Source organism: Balaenoptera acutorostrata, chromosome 15 (genome assembly GCF_949987535.1).
Source record: "Balaenoptera acutorostrata chromosome 15, mBalAcu1.1, whole genome shotgun sequence".
NCBI lineage: Eukaryota > Metazoa > Chordata > Mammalia > Artiodactyla > Balaenopteridae > Balaenoptera > Balaenoptera acutorostrata.
Genome location: NC_080078.1, coordinates 30499317 through 30526553, shown reverse-complemented (window position 1 = coordinate 30526553; position 27237 = coordinate 30499317). Strand labels below are relative to the sequence as shown.

The 27237-nt window shown below is 35.4% G+C and overlaps 1 protein-coding gene across 2 annotated transcripts in view; it reads left to right on the top strand.

The window, feature by feature from the left end:
* The first annotated feature begins 930 nt into the window (after positions 1 to 930).
* Positions 931 to 27237, top strand: part of ATF7IP2 (activating transcription factor 7 interacting protein 2) — a 70392-nt gene continuing 44085 nt past the window's right edge. Inside the window, exons 1-6 of one of the 2 annotated variants that reach the window (XM_007188409.3) lie at positions 931 to 989; positions 13263 to 14119; positions 15144 to 15268; positions 19085 to 19219; positions 19780 to 19878; positions 23589 to 23749. In XM_007188409.3, coding sequence (XP_007188471.1) covers positions 13273 to 14119; positions 15144 to 15268; positions 19085 to 19219; positions 19780 to 19878; positions 23589 to 23749 — 1367 coding nt within the window. In that variant the 5' untranslated portion in view covers positions 931 to 989; positions 13263 to 13272. The remainder of the gene's footprint in view (positions 990 to 13262; positions 14120 to 15143; positions 15269 to 19084; positions 19220 to 19779; positions 19879 to 23588; positions 23750 to 27237) is intronic. The other variant, XM_007188411.3, reaches the window with a different exon arrangement.

Below are 27237 nucleotides of genomic sequence, written 5' to 3'. Positions count from 1 at the left end.
AAGACGTCAATTTTCTAGAAGCTTCTGGAAAATTCCATTGAACACGAGACTATGAGAATGAAAAAGGCCAATAACATCCTCCTATTGTTATGAAAATAGAGTGACCTTGTAGACCTCCAGGGATCCCTGGACCATATTTTGGGAACAGACTGGGTTAGAGTATGTTTTTCTGTTAATGACCTACTCCTAGATCGTCCAGCCTTGGCTCATTTTTCTAGTAGCCAGTAGTTACAAGCAGGCAGCTCCACCCTCCATGGTGAGGAGGCCTTAATCAAACTAGCTATGGTGATATTTCCTGCACCGGCTACAGTGAGGGTACTTAACTACTCAACGAACGCAGGATAATCACCAAAAGTGTGGTTATTCGGTCGCAGAGTAGGTCTCATGAAGCCTGGTGCAGCCTAGCGTGGCAGATCCCTGGGTCGATTTAGGAAACTCGAGAGAACACAATGGGGCCGTGACCACTCGCCTGGGTCGCAAAATTTAAGGAGTTGTCACAAACCTCCGAAACCAAGATCAATTATATTTTATTGTAGTGTTTTAAAAATTCAAATGGGCTAGCCAGTGCTTGCGGACGGGCCGCCTGTTTTTGTAAATACAGTTTTTTTAATAGTGATTTTCGGAAAACTTTCAGTCGCTCAACGGAGAGGCCCACTCAGGCGCTCAAAGGAGGGGCCCAGCTCAGGTGCTTGGTCGCGTGACCCGCTCGGTAGGTCTAACGGCCTGACAGAGAGTAGCGCAGAAACGCGAACTTTCCGCACCCCACAGCGGACTTCCACTTCCCCGCCGCGTTCTCCCCTCCCCCTCCACCCGGTCGTCTCTGATTGGCTGGGCTGCCGCAAGTGTGCGCTGCCATTGGCCGGAAGTCCATCGGGGCTGGGCGCAAGGGATACTTACCTCAGCTGGTCTGCGCAGAAGCGCTATTGGGATCGGCGGCAGCGTTCTCGAAGGTTGTGGGGAGAGAAGCGGCTGGCGCGGCGCCGCTCTAGGTACGTTGGGGCCGGGCGAGAACCCCGCGCGAGCGACGGTTGGCCGGGACGGAGGTTTCTCGCGCTCCGCGCGCCTCTCTGAGGGCCGGCCCCCGGAGGCCTCGGAGCGCTGCGCGAGCCGGGCGGTTGCGGCGGGGTTGATTCAAAGGTGTCCGCGGAGTCGTTGGGGCTCTGACCCGGCCGGCAAGACAACGGCGAAGGGCGAAAGGACGTGTCTCCGCCCGCTGTCCGAGCGGGCGGCGGGCGAAGCGGGAGTGGTGGGCGGCGGCGCGGGCGAGTCGGGGCCGCGGAGGGACGTTGCCTCAGGGTTTGGTACTCGCCGAGTAAGTAAGTGGAAGTGTGGGGCCCGACCGTACTGCTTTTACAAACTAACGGAGAATATGTAGTCCTCCCCTCAACTTTGGGATTCCGTCGCCAAATTTCCAGGAGTTTCAGTTATAATTTGTATGAGGAAACCAGGTGCCAGAACAGTTAAGTGATCTTCATCAGGCGGTGGGGAGGCTTTCCTTGATGTACATTTTATGCAGAAGGCACTAGAACATCAGGGAAAATAGAAAATTCCGAGCCTTTATGACCACATGCCTTTTTAAAGGAAAGCGCCTGGAGCACAAACGTGTAATGTACACCTGTGGAGCTCACCGGTGTAGGGATGCTCTGATTGAAGGATGAAAGCCGTGTACCGGCAGGCGTGGTTCTTTAACACAGTTTATTTTTGAGGAAGTTAAAAAAAAACCATTTCCTGCTTGTCGCCCTTCCCCCACCTACTTTCAATTTTGGCAAGTTCAAGAACGTGTCCTGTACAGAGGAAGCAATTATTTTGCTTTGTCTCTCTGATTACAACCTTGCTGTGCTTGGAAAACTGACTTCCACCTTTCCGTGATACTGTGTTGAAGATGAAGTTTCCAACATTGTAAGCCAGCACATGTTGCTTGCTTTGTGACGAGCCGGTATTTACTGCTCTGAAGACTCATAGATGGTCAAGACCTAGAAAAAGATGATCGTACTGAGTAATTCATTAGGAATAAAATGTTAAAAAATAGAAAAATTATGTGAAACCCGCTTAAACGGGCTGTCACGCTAGATTGGAATTTAATACTCTTTTCATTATGATTTTGTCATATATTGTAGCCAGTAAATGACTGGCGACATAACTATTTGCAAAACAAATGGGGAAGAACATTCAAGATAAAAATAATTTATATCACAGGAAAGCTATTGAAAATACAAAATGAAGCGTCCGGCTGAAGGACTGATTACACTGAGTTCAGCTCTTGTGAAGTATGTCTTCTTAGTTTGTTCATCCTTCAATACATTTTTGGAAATGTTGAGTCTGACCCTAATCAAATTAATCTACTTAACTCTCAGTCTTATCTGCAGATTTGTACAGACTACATCCTAAGATTGACTTATGCCTCAACAGAAATGCATGAACAGTGTCTTAATGGAAATGATTTGCGTCTTTTAAGAACTGGTGTATCTAGGTACATCTTGAATTTTCAGCTGTTTATCTTATTGACGCTTGTACTTCACCTCAACCTTCAGTTCTACTGTATTTCCTTGCTACTTAATATCTTGAATTCTGGTATGAAAATATTGCATGATCCCTGCATCTTTGCCTGTGCAAATCATGTAGTTCTCTTATAGTGGGTGTGTACAGATGTATTTCATTTGATATAATCAAATTTTAAATAATATATTGGATACTTGTTAAAAATAAACTATGATTTTAAATGCACAAGAGTACTAGTTCTCATTAAGTTGAGTGAGATTATATTCAAATACAAAGAAACATATTCTTCTATCATATTTTGTCTCATATCCTTACATTGTTTAAATACTTATTCTGTTCTCTGAGGCTTAATTAAACCTTGACCCATACCTTTAAAATGCATTACTATAGACTCAGGTAATGTCGTATCCCTTTTTTATCTTTACCAATCTAAGTAGGACAGAAAGATTGTAGTCAGGCAATATCTAGAGGGAAGTAAACATAACTGTTTGGGTAGGGGAGATAACTGGATATAATGTGAATTTTTGAACTTCTGATTAAATTTCTAGGGATATAAGGGGCATTTGTATACAGATCTTATTAAATTTAACCATTAATTATATTAGAGGCACTATATGTATCTACTAAATGTGGTATCATTAGTATACCTTTGAGGTTCTACTGTGTATAGTGCTGCTGATATGAAATAGCTTATGTTAAAGCTATGGCAAAAATTGCTGAGGCCTGTTCTGGTACTCTTTATTAAGGAAAAAATAACCCTGGGTGGCTTTCCAGAGGTTCATTTTTATAAGTTGAGTATTCATTTAAGCAGCATTTAATAAAACTTCTACATGAAAAGCATCTCACTGAGGATATAAAAGTAAGACAAGTCTCTGCCCACAAATATCATGACTAAAATATAAATTTCTAATGGGAAATTCAGATAAGGAAGTAGTTCTCTTGGGGGAAGGCTTTCTCTGAAGAGATGATCTTTAAACGTGACCTTGAAGGAGTGGAGAATAAGGGAAAATGTTGGTGTATGACCGTTCTGATGAATTTGAAAAAAAAAGTGAAGGATAGGTTTATAGGAAATTTGGAGATAAAATTTGATAGCTTCAGGAAAAAGGAAATATAAAAAAGATAATGCAGTCGTGATTCTCTGGTTATGTATTTGCTTGTAACAACTCAAGTATTGATTTAATTACAAACGTGATGAAAAGGTGTATAGGGTATAGAAAAGAGCTAAATCCTTATCTGTATGTATAGGACCTTGATAGTGGCTAAAATTTGTAATTCAAGAAATACTACTGTGAATGTATTTTAAAGTACTGAGATTTTTTTAAAAAGTTAAAAATGATTGTTACTAGGCATTGAGTGTTGACAAGCAACTACTTTATTTCACTGTGAGCATTTTATGCTGCTTAATTTTATACCATTACATCGATAAAATTTTTTTAAGTGAAAGCAAAATTCTACTAGCACTTAGAAGATGCTAATGCTGCTGGTCCATGGACCACACTTAAGTAGTAAGGATTAGTTCGTGCTCATTATAAGATTGTCACCTGGCATAAGCTGGTCATGTTTTGTCCTTTTGTTGACCACTATATATCCCTTAAAGGTAACCTTGTTACTTCATAATATCTGATTTGTACTTGTGATATGAGATTTCTTTGAGTCTTAAGATCCTGGGTTTAAATACTGGCTCTGAACTGTGTTTTTTTGAACAAGTTATACAACCTAGCTTAGGTTTGTTTTGGTGTAAATGTAAAATATAACAGGAATTGTGCTTTATTTAGTATTGATATTTATAATGTATTAAGTTAATATTTCAGCAACAAGCATCACTAGAGATAGAGATATTTTGTAATGAGAAAAACCAGTCCACCACCAGGAATAGAGAAAATAAACTCAATCAGTATGTACCCATGGCTTCAAACTATATACTGTAAGGGGGGAGAGACAGTGATTCAGTTAAAAGAAATAGACAAGTTGTGGAATCATAGTGGATCACTCTGAACACACTCCTGTTTTAATAGCTGGAAGATTATAAACAGCTAAGAAATTTGAACTAGTTGGCGTCGACATAGAATAACACTGTACCCAACAGTGTTGGAATACAGGTTTTGCTCAAATACACATGGAGCTTTTGAAAAAATTGGCTGTGAAACTAGCCTCAACAGATAATACAGGATGGAAATTATTCAGAGGATATTCTTTGATTACAGTGGAATTAAATTAAGCTAACCTTCAACAACAAAACTGCAACTTGGAAATCTGCAATTGCCTGGAAATAAATGTATTTCTAAATAATGCACAGATCATAGAAGGAATTACAATGGAAATTAGAAAAGTATTTTGAACCAAGTAATAATCAAGAGGGCTTATCAGAATTTGTGAGACTTGACAAAGACAGGACTTAGAGGAAATTTTGTAGCTTTAAATGCAAAAAAACAAAAAAGGGACTGAAAGTTTTGAGTTTTATCTCAAGCTGGAACAAAAATCAAGCCTGAAGAAAATTGAATCATAAAACTAACAGGAAATGATGAAATAGAACACTACGTACAATAGAGATTCAGGAAAGTCAGAATGTCAGTGCTTTGACAGTATTGATTAAATGGACAAATTTCTAGTAAGAGTGACCAAGAGAAAGAAAAACAAAACACGTCAGTAATATCAAGAATAAAAAGAGGGGCTTCCCTGGTGGCGCAGTGGTTGAGAATCTGCCTGCCAATGCAGGGGACACGGGTTCGCGCCCTGGTCTGGGAAGATCCCACATGCCGCGGAGCAAATAGGCCCGTGAGCCACAATTACTGAGCCTGCGCGTCTGGAGCCTGTGCTCTGCAACAAGAGAGGCCGCGATAATGAGAGGCCCACGCACCGCGATGAAGAGTGGCCCCCACTTGCCGCAACTAGAGAGAGCCCTCGCACAGAAACGAAGACCCAACACAGCCATAACTAAATAAATAAATAAATAAAATTAAAAAAAAAAGAATAAAAAGAGACATCACTACAGATCCTGCATATATTACACATGTAATTAGAGAATATTATGAAGAACTTTATGAACTTGAAATTCTGTTAAATTTTGAAACTTTGTGTGAAAAGAAAACAAAAATAAAATATGAATGATTCCTGTATCTATTTTTAAAAATTCAATCATAATTGAAAACCTTTATCACTAAGTTAACTCCAAGCCCAGATGGCATAATGATGAATTATTTCTAACATTTAAGGAAGGAGTAATACTATTTATTTGCAAACAAAAACTCTTCAGAGAATGGAAAAAGACTTTCCAGTTTTTTATATGAAGCCAGAATAACCCTGATTTCAAAACCTGATAAAGGAAAAGAATGACTCATCTTTCTCATAACATTGATACAAAGTCCTAAATGAAATGTTAGCAAGTTGAATACAGAAACATGAAGCCAAAAAAATGGGCATATTATGACTGACTGAAGTTTCTTTCAGAAATAAGCTAGGTTTAATATTTTAAGAGATCAACCAATATGATAGAAGTTAATTGAAAAAATGAGATTATATTATCATCTAAATATACATGAAAAGGATAAAATTGAAAATGCATTAATGATAAAATCTGGGAATAGAAGGGTATTTTATTAATCTAATATAGAGCATTTGTAAAACGTATAGCAAAAATCATACTTAGTTGTGTTAGTAAAACCCCACACCCCTTTCAAGATTGGTAATGAGTGAAGGATGCCTGCTAACAGTATACCCATTCATAGCATACTGGAGGTTCTACCTAGTGCAATAAGAAAAATAAATAAGGATTAGCAAGAAAATTATGACACTACGTAGAAAGTTCAAAGGAACTTATTTGGTTTAATAAGTGAATTTAATGAATTAGTTGGAGATATGATCAATAAAAAAGCACTGATTGTATTTCTATATGATACTAGGCAGAAAAATGAAATTTTAAAGTGATACCACATAGAAAGTATTAAAAAATGAATACCTATGTCAGTAATGGAATAGAGGAACAAAAGACATGAAACATATAAAACAAACTAAAATGGTAGCCAGAAATCCAACTATATCAATATTAATGTCAAGTGTGAATGGATTAAACAATCCAGTCAAATACCAGATTGTCAGACCAGAGGCAAAATAGCATCCAGCTATATGCTGTCTGTAGGAGACACACGTAGATTGAAAGATACAATTATGTTGAAAGTAAAAGCATAGAAAAAATCATGTGAATAGCAACCATAAGAAAACTAGAGTGGCTATACTAATTTTAGACAAAATAGACTTTAAATATTAGAGGTAAAGAAGGACATTTTTAAATAAAAGGTGCAGTCCCTTAGGAAGTTATAACAATTACAAACATGTCACTAACTAGCACCAAAATATATGAAGCAAATATTGACAAGAATTGAACAGAGAAATAGAAAATTTCAACAATAATAGTTGGAGACTTCAATACAACACTTTCATAACGGAAAACTAGGTGAAAGATCAATTAGAAAAGACTTGAATAACACTGTAAATCAACTAGACCTAAGAAACATCTTTTGAACACTCAACCAAACAAAAGCAGATTATATTCTTCTTAAATGTACATAGAAAAATTTCCAAAATAGACATTATGCTAGGCCATAAAACAAACCTCAACACATTTTAAAGGACTGAAACCACAACAAACTACATTCTCTGACCACAGTGGAATGAAATTAGAACCTAAGAAGAAGAAATTTGAGAAATTCACAGCTATGTGGAAATTAAACAACACACTCCTAAATAACGAAGAAGTCAAAGAAGAAATCATGAAGGAAGTTAGAAAATACTTTAACATTAATGGAAATGAAGACATAACATACAAAACATTTTGGGTGCAGTTAAAGCTTTTCTTAGGAAATTTGTAGTGATAAATGCCTATATTTAAAAAGAAGACTTCAAATCAATAAACTGACTTTTAATCTTAATGCAGAAAGAGGAAACCTATGCAGAATGAAGGAAATAATAAGAATTAGAGTGGAAATGATTAATAAAATCAAGAAAGAAAAAGATAAAATAAATAAAATCAAAGTTGTTTTTCAAAAAGATCAACAAAATTGACAAACCTTTACCTAGAGTGACCATGAAAAAGTCTCAAATTACTGAAATTTGGAATGAAAGGGTGCATTACTACTGATCTTGCAGAAGTTAAAAAGATAATAAGAGATCCTATAGATCGATTCACTTATATACCGATCAGTTTTATAGATGAACTAGACAAATTCTTAACAAGACCAAAATGAACAAAACGGACTCAGGAAGAAATAGAAAATCTGAAAGCAAGTAAAGAGATTGAATTAGAACACAAAGAAAAACTCAGATGGTTTTTATTGTTGAATTCTACCAAATGTGTAAAAATACCAATTTCTTACAAATTCTTCAGAGAAATAGAAGAGGAAGGCACACTGCCCTGATCATTCTGTGAGGCCAGTATTATCCTGGTAACAAAATCAAAGACACTGTAAGGAAATGATAGAACAATATCTCTTATGAATATAGGTGCAAAAATTGTCAACAAAATACTAGCAAGTTGAATCCAGCAATGTCATGACCATGTAGGATTTATCCCAGGAATGCAAGGTTGGTTTCACATCCAAAAATATATTAATGAATGTACCATATCAATAGAATAGAGAACAAAGCCATATGGTCATGTTAATGCTGAAAAGGCATATTCTGACAAAAATCCAAGGTTCCTTCATGGTAAAAAAAAAAAATCAAAGAAGCAGGGTTAGTTGGGAAATTTTTTAACCTGATAAAAGGCACCTGTGAAAAATCCAGTTAACATCATGCATAATGATTAAAGACTGAAGGTTTTCCTCCTAAATAGGGAGCAAGACAAGGATGTCCACTCTTGCCACTTCTAGTCTACATTGTACAGGAGGTTGTAGTTAGGACAATTAGGCAAGAAAATGGAATAGATTGGAAAGGAAGAAATAAAGCTATTGACAAATGACATGATTTTGTATGGAGGAAATCCTAAAGAATCTGCAAAAAACTATTCTGAGATGAGAACAAGATCAATATAGTTGCAGGATACAAGATAAATATACAAAATTCTATTGTATTTCCATGTACTTGAACACTTGATAGAATGAAGGTAATTGCTCCCTAAGTTGATCTAAAGATTCAACACAATCCCTATTAAAGTCCCAGCTGGCTTCTTTGCAGAAATTGTTAATCTGGTCCTAAAATTCATATAGCTATTCTGAGAACTCAGACTAGCCAAAACAGTCTTGAACATTGAGCACTCACACATCCTGAATTCAAAACTTAGAAAGCTATAGTAATCAAGACAGTGTGGTACTGGCATAAGGACATACCTATGTATCAGTGGGATAAAATTGAGAATCCAGAAATAAACCTTCACATTTATGTAGGCAATTGGTTTTTGATGAGAGAAACAAAACAATTCAATGGGGGAGAAGGAATGGCCTTTTCAAAAGGTGCTGGAGCAGCTCTGTGTCCACATGCAAAAGAATAAATGTGGACCTTCTCCCTCACTTTATTATTAACACACATAAAAATTAACTCCAAATGTATCCAAGAGGTAAAATGATAAAATTTTTAAACAGAGATAAATCTTCATGACCTTGGATTAGGCAGTGATTTTTTTTTTTTAGATATGACACCAAAAGCACAAGCAACAAATGAAAAAGTAAATTGGGCATTATCAAAATTTAAAACTTTAGTTTCTCAAAGTATACCATCAAGAAATTGAAAAGACACCCACAAAATGTGAGGAAAAGTTTGGAAATCATGTCTATAGGGACTTAGATCTGGAATATATGAAGATCTCTTACAAGTCAACCATGAAAAGTCAGATAACCCAATTTTGAAGTGGACAGATGAGCTGAATAGTCATTTCTCCAAAAACAATATACCAGTGGCCAATAAGCTCATGAAATGATGCTCATCATCATTAGCCATAAGGGCAGTGCAAATTAAAATGACAGTGAAGTCATCACTCACACCAAGATGCAATACTAAAACAGACAGATGATAATGAGTATTGATGGTTGAAGAGGTGCTAAAATTGGATCCCTCATACTTTCCTGGTGTGAATGTAAATTGGTCCAGACCCTTTGGAAAACAGTCTATTTCTTAGAACGTTAAATGTAGAGTTACTGTATGATCAGTAATTCCATCCTTGGGCATATACCCAAGAGAAATGAAAACCTGTTCACACAAAAATTTATACGTGAATGTTCATAGCATTATTGATAATAGCGAAATCTGGTTCTTTAGCAAGATATGAATATCCAAAGTTATTCTTGAAAGTACAGTTTACCCTTGAACAACATGAGTTTGAACTATGCAGATTCACTTATGTGGGTATTTTTCAATAGTAAATATTATAGTACTACATGATCTGCAGTTGTTGAATCTGCTGATGGAGAACTGTGGATATGAAAGCATCATAACCACATATGTGGAAGGCCAACTGTAAGTTATACGTGGCTTTTCAACTGCACGAAGAGTTGAACCCCAACCCCTGTGTTGTTCAAGGATCAACTGTGTGTGTGTGTGTGTGTGTGTGTGTAAATATAATGTAAGAGTAAAGTAAAACCTGGGATATAAAATTCTAAATTCAGTGAAAAGAAATCTCTTGACCTCAGTAGTTAATGAAATGTTGGCTGAAAAATGCTTTTAGGGAATGTTTAAATATACTAGGCTCCACGGAATTGTAAAGCTTTAGTAAACCTTAAAAAATAGAACATTTTCATACTAAAATGACATGGAGATAAACATAAATGACAAAATGTAAAACATAACAACAAGTTATAAAAATCAGGGGGCATAAAACCAAATGTAAACTAAAGCTTTAATGAGTTGTTTACAATAAATGTAATTGGATTAAATTCTCTTATTAAAAGACATTCATTAGTTTAAAATATTTTCAATAGGTTTTACAAGAGACATCTAAAAAAAGTTGGTGGGATGGACAACAGTATATTCAGCATGAGTTACATCACCAGATAAAATAGAATAAAAGGGACAGATTAGATTATGTTTTTAAAGTTTAAAATTAATAGGATGCTTTCAAACAATTACAGGCATACCTTGTTTCATTGCGCTTCTCTTTATTGTGCTTCGCAGATAGTGTGTTTTTTACAGATTGAAGGGTTGTGGCAGCCCTGTGTTGAGCAAGTCTGTGGGCAGCATTTATCTAACAGCCTTTGCTCATTTGTGTCTCTGTCACATTTTGGTAATTCTTACAATATTTCAAACCTTTTCATTATTATATTGCTATGGTTATCTGTGATCAGTGGTCTTTGACGTTCCTATTGGACTTGTTTTGGCATTTTTTGGACAATAAATTATTTTCAAATTAAGGTATGTACATTGTTTTTTTAGTCTGTTGTACACTACACTGCAGCATAAATAGCTTGTATATGCCCTGGGAACCAAAAAATTCATGTGATTCACTTTATTGTAATATTTGCAGTGTCTGGAACCTAACCTGCAGTATCTCCTAGGTATGCCAGTATACATCTGAGGGAAAGCAAAATTAGATCCCTTCCTATAACTATATCCTAAAATCTAGATGGATTGAGGATGTAAATTATAAATGACAAATCTTTAAGACTTGAGAAAATGTAGATGACCTGTCTTTCTGACCTTGTGCTGCAGGACAGTACCATGATTCCAAAGACCTCTGTGAAATGTGGCTTATTTACAGCAAAGGATTCAAGCCTAAATGTCAGGATGGTGATGCCAGTGGTCCCCCAATTAGACTGAGTTGTTGCTTTTTATGCTCCCAGTAATAAATTTCACTCACCCTCTCTACAACATGTAAATTATTTCTTCACCTTTTAGGCAGTTACCAGTACAGTTGATCCTTGGAATTATTCTCTCTTTTTTTTGTATTCTTTTATTTCTATAGCTCTTTTTTTTCAGACATCATTTTTTTAGAGTAGTTTTAAACTCACAGCAAAATTAAGAAGAAGATACAGAGATTTCTCATATATCCCCTGACCCCCACATGCATAACCTCTCCCATTATGAATATCCCCCACCAGAGCTATATATTTGTTATAATTGATGAATCTATGGATCATTCTCTTCTTGATCTTGATTCTGGTTAAATGGGTGTATTCAGTTTGTGAAAATTCTTTTAACTGAACACATGATATGTGCACTTTTCTGTAGGTACTTCAGTAAAACGTTTGGGAAAAAAACCCCAAAAAATAAAAAAATTAAAAATTGATCAACCTTGCTAGAGAAAAGATTTGGTTTGTCTTTGGGGAATATTACAAATATTGTATTCATGAAAAGGCTATCAAATATGTAGTCATATAGGGAAAATAGAGTTCTATCTTGTATCAGGCCCTTAATGAGAATGTGCTATTTTTCTGGATTTCCTGATTTTTATGTATACATGACAGGTTTTTGCAATTTGAGTTTGTGATTTTTTTTCTTCTAAATAAATATTCACTCAGCCTTCAGGTCTAACAAATCCTGGAACTGTTCCTGATCAAATGATACAGTGAATGAAAAAAATACAGTAAATGAAAACTAAGTAAGAAAATAGATAAGGATAAATCAAATTATTCAGGTAGCTTTGACCGGGTTATTTGCACCTTAAAAGGTCTTAGATTCTGTCTTCGAGTTTAATAAGTGCTCTATAGTTTGTTAGGTAACTGGTCTATCATGTATTATATACTTTTTTTTTTTGGCTTGTATTATGCCTTTAATTGCCTTGTAATTTGGCAGTTTTTCTTTCTTTTAAACCATTTATTTACCTATGGTTCAGATCAGGCTTGATGTGGACACTGAGAGATAAATACTAAAATATTTTTCCCTGCTATGTAGTAGATTTTTCTTATATTAACAGAAATAATTCAGAATTAAGGATGTATTGAAACCTGACTTGGCTTTCTTATTTGAACTAGCATCATGTTGTGTATTTTAGTGCTCATTTCATACTGATGATTGTTGAGAATTACTCGTGCAGTACCATTAATTTGGAAATCTGAACATTAGGAGGGCTTTAAAAAGATGCCACGGTATGTAGAAACTGGAGTATTCCACACAAAACATTGTTTTTTGTTTTTATGAAGAAATGCAACTTAATCTTTAGATTATCTAAAGTATGGCCTACTTGGATTATTTAAATCAGAACTTAATGGTTATAGTAGTGATGTGATATAACAAAAAGTGGCCAGATAGGGCTTCCCTGGTGGCGCAGTGGTTGAGAATCTTCCTGCCAATGCAGGGGACACGGGTTCGAGCCCCGGTCTGGGAAGATCCCATATGCCGCGGAGCAACTAGGCCCGTGAGCCACAATTACTGAGCCTGCGCGTCTGGAGCCTGTGCTCTGCAACAAGAGAGACCGCGATAATGAGAGGCCCGCGCACCACGATGAAGAGTGGCCCCCGCTTGCCGCAACTAGAGAAAGCCCTCGCACAGAAACAAAGACCCAACACACCCATAAATAATTAATAAATTAAAAAAAAAAAAGTGGAGGAATTTAAACAAAAACTCCTAAAGAAACTCAACAATTAAAAAAAAAAAAAGTGGCCAGATAAATTATCAGACTTAGTATCAAATAGAGGCTTACTGACAGTATAAATTTTGACTTTATATAGAGTTATAGAACAAAATTAAAATTATCAATGACAGATGAAAATGGGTATATTTTTCAATAAAAATAATTATCTAAATCTGGAAAGATTAGTCTCAACATTATTTTAATATTGTAATTAAATGTTAACTTTTGTCTGCTAGAGATATTCATTTAAATATGGTATCTTAAATTCTAGGATATGAAAGATGGCAAGTCCAGATAGAAGTAAACGGAAGATTTTAAAGGCGAAAAAAACAATGCCTCCAAGTTGCCGGAAGCAAGCAGAGATCCTGAATAAGTCAAAGAATGTTGAAGCACTAAAAACAGCAGCAATTGGGAATAATGTATCAAGTGGTAATCAGAATTCAAGTACTGATGTCATAAGTAGCAAATGTAGACATTCTGAAAATGATGCTTCCTCTTTGGACTCTATCAGAAATTCAGTATGTGCACCAAAAAGTAAAGTATTTTCTCAGAATTTAATAAAACCACTAGAAATTGTTGATTCCAAAACAAGATTAGAATACACTGAAGAACAAGTTGTGTACCCTTATGAAAAGCCAAGTAAAACAGTAGTATCTCCCAGGAAACTCTTTACACAAGACGCAAAAGATTCACGAAACACTTCTGAAAACCATTTTGAATGTCAGGCAAGTGTAACACGATCCTTTTTTGAACATGAAGAGGATGGTAATCTGAAATCCATTTGCTCTCCATCCAGTGTATTGAGTGGTGTAGTTCAAGTGTCAAAGTCTACAATAACCAATACCTTGGATGATAAGAGAATTGACAAGATAGTTTCCTATTTAGAAATAAACTCCAATTCTGAGTTACATGGTAAAAGACAAAATAACACTTTAATTTTAAGTTCAGATACCTCTTTTGTGCCTGTTGATAAAATACCTAAGTTGGTAAATTCAGTCATTTCTAGTAACTGTGCTGCTGACATTTTGAAAAGTGAAGAGTCCTGTAGAACCTGTCATTCCAGCATTTTAAGTTGTGAAAGTACAGATGCAAAGTGGCTGTCCTCATTTGACACTGATAGTAATAACAGTAAGTGCATACTTATGTATCTCTTGGAGAAGTTAAAATAGTTATTTTGCTTTGGGCGGTTTCATAATCTCAGAAACAGTAGAGTACACATAGACAGGAAAACAGTAAATGATAATTATTTCAGAGTATCTTATTTCTGAACCATTCTTGGCGGGGAGGGGGAATGGTATCCTCTATGTCCAAAGGGAAGTAAATTCTGGCAAAGAAGGAATCAATCACTTTCCCTTGAAAGTACAACAAAATCAAAAGGTGGTTTATAGAAATTGCTTGGTTTATTTCATTTACACCTTTTCTTTTTTTTGAAGTTTTATTAAGTTAATGAGGCTAGTTGAAAGAGAGAGTGGGTTTTTTAAATAGTTGGTGAACCCATTTCTTTCCATAGAATTGGCCTGTGTATCACATGCCAAGTGTAAGCGGATAGATAATAAGAATACATACAGGTTTGTGTGTAGAGTGAGAAACACATCAAATAACCAATGAAGTTCTAGGGTTATAAAGTTATTAAAATAGCACAAGTAAATTTCATTAAAAGGGTGTTTTTGTAGGTTAATGAAATATAAGAAAAACTTGATTTACTAGGATAAATTGTGTTTGTTTTCTTGTGTATGCTACAGAGTGATCATTTAACAAGGTGAATTTTAAATTGCTTAAAAATAATAGTAGGATCACCTATTAAAAATATGTAGGACTGTCTAGTAACTCTAAAAATAATGTAAGACCACCAAGTAAATAACTGTAAATGGAAGATCAAATGCTGTAATTTATTGTTTTTGTTAGTATTAAATAAGTATTAAATGTGTATTAAATACGGTGGAAGGAAAGTATATCTGAGACCAGGACTAAGATATTTTTTTTTTTAAGGATTAGTTTGTCAGAATTTTTTATACAATTACATTTTCTAAAAAATGCTGCCATGGTCACATTTTAGTTTTTTAATTTGCTTAGGGGTCCCTAAATTAGAGAATTCCCCTCTTTCCTTCATTAGAAGGAATATTTTTCTCTCTGATCTTTCCGTCTCCCCAAGGCCATAATCAAAAGAAGAGGATGTTTTCAGAAAACAAAGAAAATGTTAAGCGTGTGAAAACTTCAGAGCAAATTAATGAAAATATTTCTCTAGCTCTGGGAAAGCAAACAGCATTGCTGGAACAGGTAAAATATTGGACTTAAATATTTGCTTCAGAAACTTTTACTTTTGATTAGTAAAAAATGGTAAAAGTTAATTGATCTAAACAATGAGTACAGATAACTTTCATGATGCAGGGCAGGTATATGAAAACTGAATTATTAGCAGGTGGAGGTATTAGGGAAAAATAATTGCTTACATCACCAAAACATCTCTAGATCCTTGAAAATGATCCTATGCAGTGTAACCTACAGAATCACGTGAAGGTAGAGTGCTGTGGTAGAAAGAGAACGGGCTTTTTAGTCAATATTATGCTCAAATCTCTTCAAGTCAGACACTACATGACCTTGAGCTTTGTGAACAATTCTGTCTCTTTTGTACTGGTCATGGGGTTCTTGATCTGCAGCTATAGCTGTTAATTATCACAATTGACCACTACTTCATAGACCCAGGCAACCCGGAAGTTCATTACAAAGTCCTGCTACATTCAGGTTTACTTGCCCTAATTTCCAAGAAATTAGGGAAAGGTTTACTTACCCTAATTTACACAGATATGGTGCATTATCTGACGTTTTGCTTTTATAGCGTCAAGTGTACTTTTCTTTTTGCCCCATTTCATCTCATTGTACTACAGTTTCCATTAATGTCTGATCAACTCTGAGTTTAAGTGTAATGAGCTTCAATTTTAGTAGGTCCTGTATCAGGACTTGTTTTGATGATCATGTTTTGCTATTTTATTACCACTGAAATGCCACAACTAAAAGTCATTATGTGATAGATTAATATCTGTCGTCAGCTATAATGGACCAAAAAATGTCCCAATCCAAACTATCCTGCTGTTTCAGAAACAAAAACACTGTTTCTAAAACAGGCCATTACAATTACATAGTTACATGTTATATGAACATATATTCACATAATAAATGGAAACCATTGAAAGACTCATGCAGAATCAGCTTAAAAGGTGAGTCAACACTTCCCCTTTCTACCTCTTATTTTCTTCTGCAAGACCGAAGGAGACATTAAAAAAAATTTGTAAATATTCTATTGTTTGCAGGATGGGGTAGCGGAATTATGTTAAGCATGGATCTAGCTTAAGAGGTTGGGGATTGCAGCTGTGTTACTCCCAGTGATTAGTAGCTGAATTCAGAAATAAGTTCTGATATTGACATATAAATACAAAATTTAATCTTTGAACATTTTAATTTCACTGGCACAGAAAAATCAGGGTTTTCATTCACTACTATTATGTACCTCACAAAATACTTGGTCCAGGTTGACGCAGAATATGGTCCTTCCCAGTGAGGTTTAAGGAATGCAGTTTATTTGTTATCCTCCCTCACCACTGCCACCAGAAGTTTCTTACATTGTCCGGTGACAGCATGGGTTTTAGCTAATTCCTATCTTTTATCTATCTCTCAGTAACTAGCTCTCCCTCACTTGATATTTTAATTCCTGTCTGAACAGTTAACTCTCTAAACCACATCTGTTTGTTTTTCTTGTTTGAATCCCAGTGGAATAGGGCCTCCCATTCTGACATTGTTCTTCCCTACTGAGAGAGTCCCAGAGCTGTTGACTCTTTATCTTTTGAGGTTTCAGAAGGATCTTGGCCTGTTTGATTGCAATTAAATTACTGAAGTAGAGGGGTTTTTCTTCCGAAGTCCAAGTTGTTCACCCTACCCATCATTGCAGAAAGTTGAGGCAGATAGGGGAGATTATATATATATATATATATATATACACACACACACACACACACACACACACACACACACACACAGAATTTCCAGTTTTTCGCCAATCTTTAGGCCACTTTGCCTACCATCTGCAAATTGTAGCTAGGACTTCATGTGATTCCATAATTTTTGACACATTACCATCTGCAGAAGATATTTATGAGGTATTTGGTGGAGGTTATTGTGTCTTCCTTCTGTATGAAGAACATAACCACTAAATGAGAACAAATGTGTACTCTACACTAGAGGACTCATGCCTTGGTGGGCAGTTAGTCCAAAGTAACCAAGTTTTAAGAGTCTGCCTCCATCTGAATCACCAGGAGTACTTGTTTAAATTGTGGTGTCTTCAGCTCACTACTAATTGTTTTAAGGTTCTCTTTTCTCAGACTTACCTGATAAGAATCATTACTGGTGCCAGGCCTCTTGCCAGGCCTCTTTCCAGGCCTCTTTTCAGGAAATTGTTTGGTGAATCAGGGTAGGTCCTAGGAATTTGTGAATTTAACAAGTATTCCATATGATTCTTCCTTATTAGGGAAGTTTGACGAACACTGTATGGCTTTTGCTTCTTAGCAAAACAGTATTTCCGTATTCAGAACAGTTAAGTATGTATTCCAAGATTCATCAGGGTATGAACTTCACGTATTGACCTCAGCCAGTGAACTGGCAAGCATGCAATAATCCATAAAAACACACATGGGGACAGGTAATGGCTGTCAGTAAAAATAGTATGATTTTCTGAGCACTTATTTACATAATACATATGTTTTGAGCAGTTATTAATCATATTTAAAAGTTGTGAGAGTACAAATGACAGTCATGTTTAATAATGTTGAGAAACCACTGAAGAAATGTTAATGAAGCGTTACAGAAGAAATCGAGTAGATGATAATGTTGAAGATCAAGAACAGTTGGGAATGAAAAGGAAAAACCTTGGGAATAATCAAATAAAATTACTGAATATGACTAATCATCTAAGTGACATCAGTATAAAAGAGTTTAACATAGAAACTATGTGTTCCAGTTTTGAGCACTAAGAAACAAGATATTATGGGAAGATATAAATATTACTAATAAATACCTTAAATATATCATGACAGATTTTGTTATTAAGAGAGACTATGTACTGTGTTGTGAAAATTGCTAAAAGGGGCATATACATTGAGCAAACACCTGCAGTGGATATTTCTGAATGTATGGCTCAGCAGAGCCGTTCATATCAGTAGGCATTGAGATTAATTATGCTCCCTGAAAATAGGCCAACCTATTTTCTGAAAACTAGCCAGATAATGAAATTCATTAATGTTTCATGTGCTAAGTACTATAATCTGATAGAATAGCATGCATTATGCCAGATAGCATTAGTCACATAATTGCTTTTTTCAATTTTAACAATAAGTCATCCCCTCCCCCTGCAAAAAAAAACTAAGTAAAGGAGATTATCTTGCATATTTATTTCTTTAATTTCAGTTCAGTATTTTCCATTTTATGGAGCTCTTATGCATATTATCTTTTTATGTTCTTATGAAAATCCTATGAGCATCACTTGTTCAACATTGTATGACATCTGCCCATTTGTGGACCAGGCAAATGAAGCTCAGAGATGTTGTGACTTCCCGAAGGTCATATAGCTTGTTAATGGTGGGGTCAAGGCTCAAATTTTCATAATTTCCTTTCTGTCTACTACAGATCAACCAGCCATTTTCACTGGGCTCTGGTTTTCAGATAAGAGGAGTCCGTTTTTATGGAATACTAGGTTTCAGTTACGGTCATTAAAAAGTATAAATGGGGTATATATATAGACTTTTACTATTCCTTTAATTTGTATTATGGAATTCAACCAAAACTGTAGGAAACTAAAATTAGCACTAGGAGAATAAATTTAATTTCTGACTTACCCATATATTTAAATATTAGATGTGTTCTGCTGAATTTTCTATTTAACTTTTATAAACCTTATTGACATAGTAATATAAATATATAATTAAAGTACCTTTTATTAGTTACACTAAATCCAGAAGAGAGCAAAGCTGTTTTTAAGAAGTAGAAAATAAAATTGCTTTTAAATTTGAAACGTGGAGTGTTTTGGTTTTTATTTTAAAATTCTAGGTCAGACATTTGATTCGACAGGAGATCTGTAGTATAAATTACAAACTATTTGATAACAAACTGAAAGAATTGACTGAACGCATTGGGAAGACACAGTGCAGGAGTAAACATGAAGCAATAGCTGATGAACTCTTTGTAAGTTTCTAATTTCATTTTATTTCGTTTGAGTCCTTTTAAAAAGTAGAATTTAATGATATTTTACATATTAGGAAAGGAAAACAGTAAAGGTGGACCCAAATCTGATCCCTGGCCACAACCCTCATGTGCTATACCATCGGTAATATAAGTTATTATATCTCAGCTGTATTGGCCCTTGAGAAATACTTGTAGAACTATCAGCCATTCTGTGTCAGTTCAAAATATATTCTGTATTAGAGCTTGTATAACCTGTTTCAAACTTTCTTTAGGTTTTTTGTTTTGTTTTACTCTTCTAGGGTTACTTGCTAATTGGTGTTTCTACCAACATTAATTTTATTGTGAACCAATTAGAAGGTTGATTTTTTTAATCTTCTATTCTTGAACATCTTATACTAGATCAAACCTGATTTAAATGTTTGGATTACATAAGAATTTCTCATTTATTTGGTGGATGCCTAAGTCTCACAAAATTACATTGGCAAATAGTTTTCTCTCCATCTCTATATGATATATTATTTGGTACTCTGGTTTTGTATTTATTTGTTTTTCTCTTCTAGACAAAAATAACAAAACTTCAAAGACGTATTAAAACGGTAATGTTACCTCAAAGGAATTGTGTGGAACCAAACATGGTATCCAGCAATACAGCTTGTAAGGTTGGTATAAATGTATAGGAGTTTTAATAACTTACTTGCCCCACATTATAAGTAGTTGGATTGTAAGAGCAGAATATGCTTCCAATGAAGACAGGTTTAAAAGACAGTAAATTTATACTTAGAATGTTCCTCTGACTCTATCTCTGGAGAAGATACCCTCAGATAGCCAAAAGTAAATGCCACCTGTACTTCTTTCATAAAGTGAGTAGAGAGGTGATTTGTGATTGCCTATACTGCCTCCCTCCCCACCATTTTATCATGATGAAAAATTTCAAACATACACAGAAAAACTGAGAGAATTTTACAGTGAACGCTTGTATAATCAACGTCTAACTTCTACTTTTACTATTTTAATATATTTATTTTTGTCATGTATCTGTCAGTCTACTCATCCCCTAAGCCATCTTTATATTTGGTACATTCATAAGTACTAATGTATTTTGTATCAAAATACACTTTGCAGTGTACACTTCCAAAATATTTCAGCATGGGTATCATTAAGTAGAGTTTAGTATCTGTTTATATTTTTTATGTAAAATTTAAAATAATCATAAGTATACATTCACTGAATTTTTTCTTGTGTCTTTATTCCCTTTAGTATCATATTTGCGCTAGCCTCAATAAATCAATTGGGAAGCATTTCCTTCCCTGTTTTCTGAAAGTTTGTGTAAGATTTTTTTTTTTTTTTTTTTTTTTTTGTGTAAGATTTTTATTACTTCCTTAAATGTTTGATAGAATCCACCTCTGAAAACTATCTGGGCAAGGACCTTTCTTTGTAGGAAGACTTTTTCCTGAAAATGTAATTCTTTCATGGAAGACTTTTTCCTGAAAATGTAATTCTTTCATAGGTATAAAGCAATTTAGATTTTCCTATTTCGTTTTGTGTATTAGTTTTGTAAGTTATCTTAGCAAGGAATTTGTCCATTTTATCTAAGTTGATGATTTTGTTGGCATAAAGTTATTGATAAAATTCCCTTGTCCTTTTTTTTTTTAATTATTTATTTATTTATTTGGTTGCACCGGGTCTTATTTATTTATTTATTTATTTATTTTTATCTTTGGCTGTGTTGGGTCTTCGTTTCTGTGTGAGGGCTTTCTCCAGTTGCGGCAAGCGGGGGCCACCCTTCATCGCGGTGCGCGGGCCTCTTCACTATCGCGGCCTCTCTTGTTGCGGAGCACAGGCTCCAGATGCGCAGGCCCAGTAGCTGTGGCTCACGGGCCCAGTTGCTCCGCAGCATGTGGGATCTTCCCAGACCAGGGCTCGAACCCGCGTCCCCTGCATTGGCAGGCAGATTCTCAACCACTGTGCCACCAGGGAAGCCCCCCCTTGTCCTTTTAATCTTTGTAGATCTGTAGTGATATACTCTATTTCATTTCTGATACTAGTGTAATCTATGTTTTCTTTTTTTCTTGATCAGTCTGACTTTGGATGTAATTTGTTCTTCTTTTTCCAGCTTCTTAAGAGAGAAAGAGCATTAATTTTTAACCTTTTCTACTAGAAAACATTTAAAGGTATAAATTTTCTTCTAAGCACTGCTCTTTCTAAGCACCTTCTAAGCATCTTCTTAATGCTTATATTATGTACTTCTCAGTGTAGAGAGTATAATATAATCTGTATTATATTGTATTTTTGTTTTCCATCAGTTCAAAATAATTTCCAGTTTCCCTTATGGTATTGTTCTTTGACCCATGGGTTATTTAGAAGGATATGTTTAATTTCCAAACATTTCTAGGTATCTTATTTTTATTGATATCTAATTTCATTTTTTTTAAGGAATTCCTTTATTTTTATTTTTTATTTATTTATTTTTATTTTTGGCTGTGTTGGGTCTTCGTTTCTGTGCAAGGGCTTTCTCTAGTTGCGGCAAGCGGGGGCCGCTCACTATCGTGGCCTCTCTTGTTGCGGAGCACAAGCTTCAGACGCGCAGGCTCGGTAGTTGTGGCTCACGGGCCTAGTTGCTCCGCGGCATGTGGGATCTTCCCAGACCAGGGCTCGAACCCATGTCCCCTGCATTGGCAAGCAGATTCTCAACCACTGCGCCACCAGGGAAGCCCCTCTAATTTCATTTTGGTCGGAGAACATACTGTGTAAAATTGCAACATTGAGAGTTATTGACACTTATTTTATAGCCCAAGGTATGCTTTCCCTTGGTGAATGTTTCATGTACACTTGAAAAGAATATTGGGTATAATATTCTATAAATGTCACTTCTGTGCTAATTGTGTCAAGATGGTTGATAGTGGTGAATCATGGCCCCCAAAAGATGTCCACGACCTAATCCCCAGAACCTGTGAGTATGTTACTTAATGTGCTAAAAGAAGCTTATAGATGGGAAGATTATCCTGGTGGGCTCAATATAATCACAAGGATCCTTATAAAAAGGAGTCAAGAAGGTTAAAGACAGAAAATGGAAATGGGACAATGAAAGCAGAGGTTGGATGATTGCACTGAAGATTGAGGCAAGGGCTACAAACCAAGGAATGCTGGCAGCTTCTAGAAGCTGGAAAAAAGGAAACAGATTTTTCCCCTGAAGCCTCCAGAAGGGATGCAGCCCTGCTAACAACTTGATCTTAATGAAACTGATTTCAAACTTCTGGCCTTCAGAAGTGTGACGGAATAAATTTTTGTTGTTTTAAACCACCCAGTTTGTGGTAATTTGTTATCGCAGCCTCGGGAAACTAATATAGAATGTGGTACCAGGAAGTATGGCATGCTGTTGTAACAAATACCTAAAAATGTGGAAGTGGATTTGGAATGGTAGAGGCTGGAAGAATATTAAGGAGCATGATTTTTCAAAAGCCTGGATTGCCTTGAACAGACTCTTAGTATTATAGAAATATAGATGGTAAAGTCTGCAAGTGAGGGCTCAGGAGGAAATGAGGAACATCGTAGAGAAACCCTGTATAGTCTTAAGAGAATACCTAAATCTTCATAAACTGTTGGTAGAAATACAGACATTTAAAAGCACTGTTGGTGAGGACTCAAAGGAGGAACATGTTATTGGAAATTGGGGAGGGGAGGGGATTCTTGTTACATAGTGGCAGGAAGCTTAGCTGAAATGTGACCTAAGTGATATGGAAAGCAGAATTTGTAAGTGATAAACTTGCATGTTTATTAGGCTGATGAGATTTTTGAGCAAAGTGTTGAAGGTTTGGCTTGGTTTCTTGCTTCTTACAGTAAAATATGAGAGAGAAGAAATAAATTGAAGGAGAAACTGTTTAGCAAAAAGGAACCAGGATTTGATTTGGGAAATTCTTAGCCTATCCAAAACTCATCACCTAGAAGAGCAAGTTGGAAAATTGATTTATTTCTGGTCTTCACTCATATTAGAAGTATAACAAAAGTAAAAGTTTCCTTGTTAAAGTCTAATGTTTATTAATTCCTAAAATTTAGTATAATAGGAATAAAATGTTGTCTAAGTACTTAGGTATTTGTTTCTCCTTCTTTTCGTTCAAGCTAGGAAGTTGATTTGTGCTGTCATTATTTTTATTTCTTTTGAAGTATTTTTTTAAATTCATTTTGGCAGAGTAACTGCAATCATGGTCATCAGCCATTGATATATATATAATTTAATATATGTTTTATTGTGTGTATGCAAGAATATTTTGAGAACACTTTCCAAGTGGAATTTTAACCTATTATCAATTTTGTTGGAAGAGCACAATTGGTAACCCTCCCCTCAACTGCTTTTTCCTCACCCAACTAACAGGTTGCAAATTCAGAGACTATGAATTTGGATAAGAATCCAGAGTCAGTTAATAGTCCACAGGAAAGAAAAACTTCTGTGAACTCTGAACCTTCTAACCCTTCAGAAAAAGCAAGTGAAAAGATTAATTTGTCACGGGAACATAATGAGGCTGTTTCTGAAAGGTAGGCATTTCTATAAAAATGCATGAACTTACTTATCTAAATATGTTTGTAAACACATATACTCAATTAAGCATAAAATAGCTTAACGCTTCATATTTATATGAATGCTATTTATGTCCATTATGAAGAAATTGGTTCTTAAAAGCTTTTATTGTTGTTTTAACTGTACTAAATAAAATTTTGAATTGGTTAGGTGATCAGGTTTTTCATTGTGATGCTTTCCATCATTGGTATGGCAACTGGAGTGATCAGCTGGATCACTCCAGTAGTTTCCACTTCTACACATGGAAGAATCAAGGCCCTGTGAAACAGTGGTTTTAAAGAATTACACAGAGGAGTAAGACTAGGAGAAAAGTGTCTAAAATTAGTTCCCTGCATGTTGAAAGTAGTATCATGAGAACTTCAAACTAGAGTGAATAGGTTAACTTATTTGTCTGATTGATCACAAAGCAGCTGAGACACCTGATCTCCAATCTAGTCTAATAGAAGATTTGGGGCTGGTAGGGAAGAAGTAATTTAGTTTAACAAAGACGCTTGATTGGTGATCCTGGCCTGGATTGATGTTCAGGGATAGGGGGATGGGGCCATTTTAATGAATTCTCTTGACTGGTGATTCTCAGCAGTTTTGGAGCTTTATAATATTATTTATTTATTCTTAACATTTCACTCCTTAAAATGTCCTATGGTTTTGCTTTTATATGTTAAGTTATACGTCAGCTTTTAAAAAGAGGAAAATTTATAACTAAAAATAAGTGAATTAAATGATGGCCATTGTTTGAAGAACACCACTCTTTCCCCCAAATAACTATGCATACTCAAGGATGCTATAAAACGAAAGAGAAGCATTACAGATCTACACCATTTACAGGAGATTCTTGGTATTTGGGAATTCACATTCACATGTAGTTCTGGCTCTTCAGAAGAAACCCTAATATTCCATGATATTGAGGCCTGCATTTTAGTTTTTTTGTTTTTGTTTTTTAAATTAATTAATTAATTTATTTTTGGCTGTGTTGGGTCTTCGTTTCTGTGCAAGGGCTTTCTCCAGTTGCAGCGAGCGGGGGCCACTCTTCATCGTGGTGCGCGGGCCTCTCACTGTCGCGGCCTCTCCCATTGCGGAGCACAGGCTCCAGACGTGCAGGCTCAGTAGTTGTGGCTCACGGGCCTAGCCACTCCGTGGCATGTGGGATCTTCCCGGACCGGGGCACGAACCCGTGTCCCCTGCATTGGCAGGCGGATTCCTAACCACTGTGCCACCAGGGAAGCCCCTGCATTTTAGTTTTGAGCCAGGAAGCTGCTGTGAAGAAGGCATTTATTTAGTTGACAAGGGAAAGAGTCACATTTCAGTGAGTGTTTGTTGTTACCACTTCTTGATGCCTATGCTGAAACTCATAAAGTGACAAAAAAGAAAAATGCTGTTGATGGAAGTGAAAAAGTGAAGACACCATTAAAATAACATTTTATAGACTGATATGTTAACTTTATCAGTGGCTTATACCCATGATATGAACGATTCACCTCATGCTGTATAATGAAGGAAGAATGTGCAACTAAGAAACTGTTTCAGGCAGCACTGTCAGCCCATGGTGAGTGTGAGAATAGGTGTAACAATTGTGTAACTTGACCCTGATGAGTAGGTTCAGTGGTGAATTTTATAAAACATTTAAGAAAGAATACCAGTTTTAAACAAACTATCCCAAAGAATAAAAAAAGGGAATATTCTTCATTTTATGAGACTAGATGCTGAAATTTGATATAACTCTGATACTTTGATAATAAAATCAATTTAAAAATTTTACAGAAATGGAAAATTACAGTTTACTTTTACCCACAAAATAGATGCAGATATCCTAAACAGAAACTAGTAAACCAAATTCAACAGTCTATAAAAGTTGAATTTGTTCCAGGAATGCTGCAACATTGGTTTAACAACAGCAAGTCACCTTACGTGATGTGCCAGGAGAATAGTCATCATTAGCTCAAAATAGATGTAGGATTTTAGAAAATATATGTTTATGATTAAAAAGAAATTCTTGGAAAACTTGGGATAGGAGGTACCTTCCTTAATCTGATAAAGAGTATCTATAAAAACCCTAAAACAAATATGATAGTGAAATATTGGAAATATTCCCTTTGAGATAAAAATAGAAGGATGCCTGCTGTTACCACTTCAAGGTTATACTGGATATCTTACTTAATGCAAAAATGCAAAAAAACAAAAGAAAGGAAAATATAAAAGATTCAAAAAGAAGAAACAATAAATATTATTACTACTCCTAGATGATTGGGGGTATATATGTAGGAAATCCAAAGGAATTTACAGATAATTTATTAGGATTAATGAGAGTTTAGCAAGATTGCTAAATTCAAACATATAAGAAATCAATTGTATTCCTATAAGATATAAAAAATTAGGAAATGAAAAATTTTTAAACATATAATAGTATTAAACATATCAAGTACCTAGAAATACAATTAACGAGGCATGTAATAACTGAAGAAAATTACGAAACTTTGAGATATCGAAGAAGAATTCATTGGAGAAATGTACTATGTTTATGGTTTGGACAATACAGTATTATAAAATGCTTTTACTTTTGTTCAAATTAATTTATAGAGGACAGTTTCAATCACTTTCCCAGTGTGCAATTTTATGGAACTTGACAAGCTGATTTCACTCGAAAATGTATATATAAATGCAGTGGGTTAAGAGGCCAAGATACCCTTTAAGTAGAGAAACAGAATGGAAGGAGTTTGCCATCAGATGTCAGGACATTATGAAACTGCAGTAATTAGGATAATGTGATACTGGCAAATGCTAGACAATAAAGTTGTGTAACAGAGAGTCCGGAAACCTATACCTATATGTATATGTGATTTGTGTTGGAGATTGTATGGCAGATCATTTGGGAAATGATTGACTTTAGTAAATTCATATTGCTATTCATATTGTGAGAAATATAAAAGAAATTGGATCCCTGAGTCCAATCACTGTACATCAGTCTCAAGTGAATTAAGGAACTAAATATCTAAAGGAAAATTATGAAGCTTTTAGAAGGTAACATAAAATGTCTTCATGAACTTTGGATAAGGAAAGATATCTTAAGACACAAATACCCTTGCCATAAAAGGAAAAAAATGATCAATTTTACCACATTAAAGTTAGAAACTTCTTTTCTCAAAAGGCACTATAAAGATAGAAGACAGGCCATCAAGTGGGAGAAGATACTCGCAGCACATATAACCTATAGAGGACACTAGTACCCAGAATATATATAAAGAACTTCAACAAATCAATGAGTAAAAGCCAGATAATGCAAAAGAAAAATGGCCAAAAGACTTGTACATCTACTTCACAAAAGAAGAATTCCAAATGGCCAATAAATATATGAAAAGGTGCTCATCTTCACTAGTAATCAGGGAAATGCAAATTAAAACCACAATGAGGGCTTCCCTGGTGGCGCAGTGGTTGGGAGTCCGCCTGCCAG